At 39.3% G+C, this 5,000-nt stretch overlaps 1 protein-coding gene across 1 annotated transcript in view; it reads right to left on the minus strand.

Annotated features, from left to right (window-relative positions):
* Window positions 1-5,000, minus strand: part of LOC144965887 (fibrocystin-L-like) — a 122,191-nt gene that overhangs the window by 6,954 nt on the left and 110,237 nt on the right. The window contains exons 72-74 of the mRNA XM_078901714.1: window positions 4,391-4,630; window positions 2,550-2,681; window positions 525-621 (exon numbers count right to left, since the gene is read on the minus strand). Of these exons, the coding sequence (XP_078757840.1) occupies window positions 525-621; window positions 2,550-2,681; window positions 4,391-4,630 (469 nt within the window). The remainder of the gene's footprint in view (window positions 1-524; window positions 622-2,549; window positions 2,682-4,390; window positions 4,631-5,000) is intronic.

Here is a 5,000-nt window from a genome sequence, read left to right on the forward strand (position 1 = left end):
AAAAATGTAATATTGCCGAACAGGCATTATGTCTCATTCTATATGTTTCGTGTTGCTGTTGGTCAGGGACCCTTTGTAAAGCGCTTTGAGCACGTTTAGTAGATATTCTGCAATATAAAACCCTAAGTTGTATTTTTAAAAATTTTAAACTATAATAAGTAGTCTTTCAGAGTCATTGGGCCAATAGAACGGAAGTTTATATTAGTCTCTGTACTGTCAAATGGATAATACCAATCATTTGCTACCCTTTGGATAGGATGGTGGTCTATTTCAAAGTACATTCCACCAGATCTACCAGAACAGTTACTCAACCACTCCTGGGTGGACAGAGGGTAAGAAAAAATAAATCTTGACTGTACCCTTGATCGACCCCAGTCCTCTTGCGTGTGAAGCGAGAGCTCTACCAATGGAGCTTACGGGGAACCCCCACCCCCTCCAACTGCTATAAGTTTAGATTAAAATTCAATTATAACATCAGATCCCCCTAGAAAATAAGAAAGTTATCGATGGCTGTAGCTACTCACCAGTGCGGACATCAAAATTAATCTTGGTGTCTCCTAGCAAAGCTCCTGAATAAACATTTTTGTCATAAATGCCAATCTCAGCCCCCCATGTGTAGTTCTGTTGACATCGAATATAAAAATTCATTATTGACAAGTGGAAGGTAGCATATATTCATGTGCTGTTATCAATCATTGGTAAAATAATAGTCACAAATACTTGAATTTGATAACCCTTGTTGGAAAAATAAAAAATAAGTAGACACAAGGAGTGTTTGTAACCCAATAAACGTGAATTAATCTTGTTATTACACCCAGTTTCATCCAAAACGATTCATAAAACAAAGAATTCATTAAGATTAAAAAGAATGAAGGCAAAACCATTAAATTGAATTCAAAATGGCAACAAGAGTATTTCAGCTGTCATCTGCATCTATTTCGACTTGATCTCATGAGCGTGGGTCACGAGGCAGGGTTTTACTCGTCCTCTCTCTCTCTCTCTCTCTCTCTCTCTCTCTCTCTCTCTCTCTCTCTCTCTCTCTCTCTCTCTCTCTCTCTCTCTAGTTGTGTATGCAATTACATTATTAATTTTAGAGCTGATCATTAACCACGATTGATGACTCATGATCATGAATTTATGGAATTTTAATGCATGCTTGCATAACAAAGGAAATTGTAGATAAAAAAATATATAGGGGGTGTAATAAAAAATGCTTAAAATTCTATCTTAACTTTAACCTATAACATTTGAGTGCAATTAACTGGGCTTTTCCATAGAGATGGATGACTTTTGTTTTCTATAAGTTGAAGATTTCAGCTTACTAATTCTCTACACGTCTACTCCAAGCTCAATTACAGTAAGCAGAAACTCGGGTAAAACTAAAGCAGAAAATCATTAGAGAAGAACCCCGCCCTCCCTCTTCGAATGATCAATAGATTTCACCGGTCCTTTACTTCTTACACTGTTAGGGGCCTTTAGGGTCCTTTACTTCTTACATTGTTAGGGGCCTTTAGGGTCCTTTACTTCTTACACTGCTAGGGGCCTTTAGGGTCCTTTACTTCTTACACTGTTAGGGGCCTTTAGGGTCCTTTACTTCTTACACTATTAGGGGCCTTTAGGGTCCTTTACTTCTTACACTGTTAGGGGCCTTTAGGGTCCTTTACTTCTTACACTGCTAGGGGCCTTTAGGATCATTTACTTCTTACACTGCTAGGGGCCTTTAGGGTCCTTTACTTCTTACATTGTTAGGGGCCTTTAGGGTCCTTTACTTCTTACACTGCTAGGGCCTTTAGGGTCGTTTACTTCTTACACTGTTAGGGGCCTTTAGGGTCCTTTACTTCTTACACTGTTAGGGGCCTTTAGGGTCCTTTACTTCTTACACTGTTAGGGGCCTTTAGGGTCCTTTACTTCTTACACTGCTAGGGGCCTTTAGGGTCCTTTACTTCTTACACTGCTAGGGGCCTTTATGGTCCTTTACTTCTTACACTGTTAGGGGCCTTTAGGGTCCTTTACTTCTTACACTGTTAGGGGCCTTTAGGGTCCTTTACTTCTTACACTGTTAGGGGCCTTTAGGGTCCTTTACTTCTTACACTGTTAGGGGCCTTTAGGGTCCTTTACTTCTTACACTGCTAGGGGCCTTTAGGGTCCTTTACTTCTTACACTGTCAGGGGCCTTTAGGGTCCTTTACTTCTTACACTGCTAGGGGCCTTTAGGGTCCTTTACTTCTTACACTGCTATGGGGCCTTTAGGGTCCTTTACTTCTTACACTGTTAGGGGCCTTTAGGGTCCTTTACTTCTTACACTGTTAGGAGCGGGACCACACTTAGGTCATGACTCCTAGGTGCCTTTCTACTTTTTTATTTTCATTTTTTTTCTTCAGATTTTACAATCCAATCCAACAATATATACATTTTTAAAAAATACAAAATTAAATAAGCAAACAGGCAAACCAAAAAAAAATAATAAAATCGAAATAACTTGCAGGTTGAAATCAAGCCATATAAAAATAGTGAAGAATTTTCAAAAGAATGAAAAGGGGATTAACTTACATCCCATCCGATGTTGGTGAAGTCAAGGTTGGTTACTTTGTCCACCAATCCGACCTCCATTTCAATTGGTTTGTTTGTAATCCGTTTGTTTGTCAACAAGGTGGCTTTGGGGCGGAATTGCTTGCCAAAAATCTATAAGTGTAAAAATAAAACAATGAAATAATTGTTTGCTTTCATTTGAATGTCGTTATTGCTTTTTTAGAGTAGGAGAGGGGGGGGGGGGGGCGGGGGGGGGGGGATCAAAGTGGATATATTGATTGATCCATAGAAATAGATCAATGGATACAGAAATATTGATGATCTATCAAAAAGCAAAGGACAAGAGCAAGAATAGAAAGAGAGAGAGAACGAAGGCAGAGAGAGAGAGAGAGAGAGAGAGAGAGAGAGAGAGAGAGAGAGAGAGAGAGAGAGAGAGAGAGAGAGAGAGAGAGAGAGAGAGAGAGAGAGAATGAGAGAGAGAATGAGAGAGAGAGAGAGAGAGAGGAAGAGAGGAAATAGAGAGAGAGAGAAGAGAGAGAAAGAGAAAGCGGGAGAGAGGGAGGAAAGAGGCATAGAGAGTGAGAGAGAGAAAAAAAAAGAAACAGAGAGAGAGAGAGAGGGGGGGGGGGGGGGAAGGAGAAGTACTTAGTGGCGTTAGTGTAGATTCACGACACACAGTAAATCAGCAAGCCAAAGAACAAAGGAAGAAACAGATTCTTATGAAAAAATGGACACACTGCCAACATTAGATTGGTAAAAATGTAAAATTGTGGCCATTATTGCTGTTATCCCAACTCTTTTTGCTCCTGCTGTATGTAAAGCTTTTAATGTCCTGATTTGGGGCCATCATGGCAGAACACTCAAAGTCAAAGTCATAAAGAAAGTAGTGTGGCCCGTGACTCAGCGGTACAGAGTCTCATCTTGTTACAAAAGCCAAGCAATAATAAGCATGGCCAGGAGTCAGATGGGTGACAGTAGTTGTAGAAAAATTCTAGTCCCGACATTGTGTCCTTGGGTAGGGCACTTTGCACACATTACACCACTCAACTCAGGTGTAAATGAGTATCTAGCTAGAGACAGTGATGGATATTCTAAGAGTAGAAGAACAAAAAGGATGTCTGACAGGCGATTGGTACTGTCTGAAATTATTATTATCTTATGTTTCCATATTGCCTGCTGGGGGAGTCAATGAAACATTGTGAAGCGCACTGAGCATGATAAATCCGTGGAAATGCTCTTTATAAATGTTCCTATTTATCTATTTAACCCCAGGCATGGTGAAATCAGACTTGGTGAAGGACAACGAGGCGGTAGATCAGAAGATGGATAGAATCCTTGGGGTCTCTGAGTCAACTAGTCTGTGACAGAGACGAATGGAGATTATCTACTGCCTCCCTGCCTTCCAATGGGTCTAAAATAGGCAAATGTTCAAAGACATCTATCAAACTGAAGTAATCTAAAACTTTGCTTTTGGATATCAGCAGGAAAAAAAATACCTTGATCTTTTGTATGAAATGAATGAGGATGACGTCCTAAGCTCTGGTTTTACAGCCACATAAGAGAATTAGTCTCATGCTCACTCAGTTCTCTCAATCAAACTATAAGTATTTAAGGTTAAACATCGTTTGTTTCTTTTATGTATTGGACACTTGATCTGGCAGGTAGAACAGGTGAGCTTTTTGTTTAAATGTAATAAGAGTAATATCTATGTAGCTTGCTAAGATTAGCAATTACTGCCATTTTAAAATTAATAAAGTAATAAAGACTGTTCAGATGGTCCGGATCAGGTCAATTGGTGTGGTTATATTCCCGTCCACAAGTTTACAATATCCTTTAAAATGTGCTCAAAGTGTTTTACAAACCGCTAATTTGGCCGAGCTAATGGAGTATTTGGTCGCTTCAGTTGGGTAGACGATCTTAAATTCAATGATGTAATCTGCTCCTTTGTCGTTGATGGCCAAATCGGTGAAATTGGCCCAGCCTTCAGTGAAGTTCATTCTTGTTGTCCCTACGATCTGTGCCCTAGCTATTCCCCCTGATTTGATGGTTGCCTCGATTTCCCAGATCAAAGTCTTTGATCCAAGGTGGGTGACCACATTTCCCTGGAAATCAAGGATAGATATAAAATAAGTAAATGAATAAATAAATAATATATATCTTTGTTGTCCATAAATGTAATATTTCCATTTGGTTAAACAAAAAGTAAGAATAAAAAAGATTGCAAATAGTCTCATATTCACACACATAAACACACAAACAGATAGACATGGGATTTACATCATATACATACACACACGCACACACACATACACAAACACACATAAACACACATTGGTTAATAGCATTAATTGCAGAGTATTCCCCTAGCAGCCAGACAGAGGGTGCAGTATCAATTCAGTCTTGATTCCCATCACTGCAAAAAGTTTTTATCCTCTATTGTCTTCGGACACTTGTCTACTGACTTCAATTCAT

This window comes from Berghia stephanieae, chromosome 2 (assembly GCF_034508935.2).
Source record: "Berghia stephanieae isolate SIO BIC M18660-M18661 chromosome 2, UCSD_Bste_1.3, whole genome shotgun sequence".
Lineage (NCBI taxonomy): Eukaryota > Metazoa > Mollusca > Gastropoda > Nudibranchia > Aeolidiidae > Berghia > Berghia stephanieae.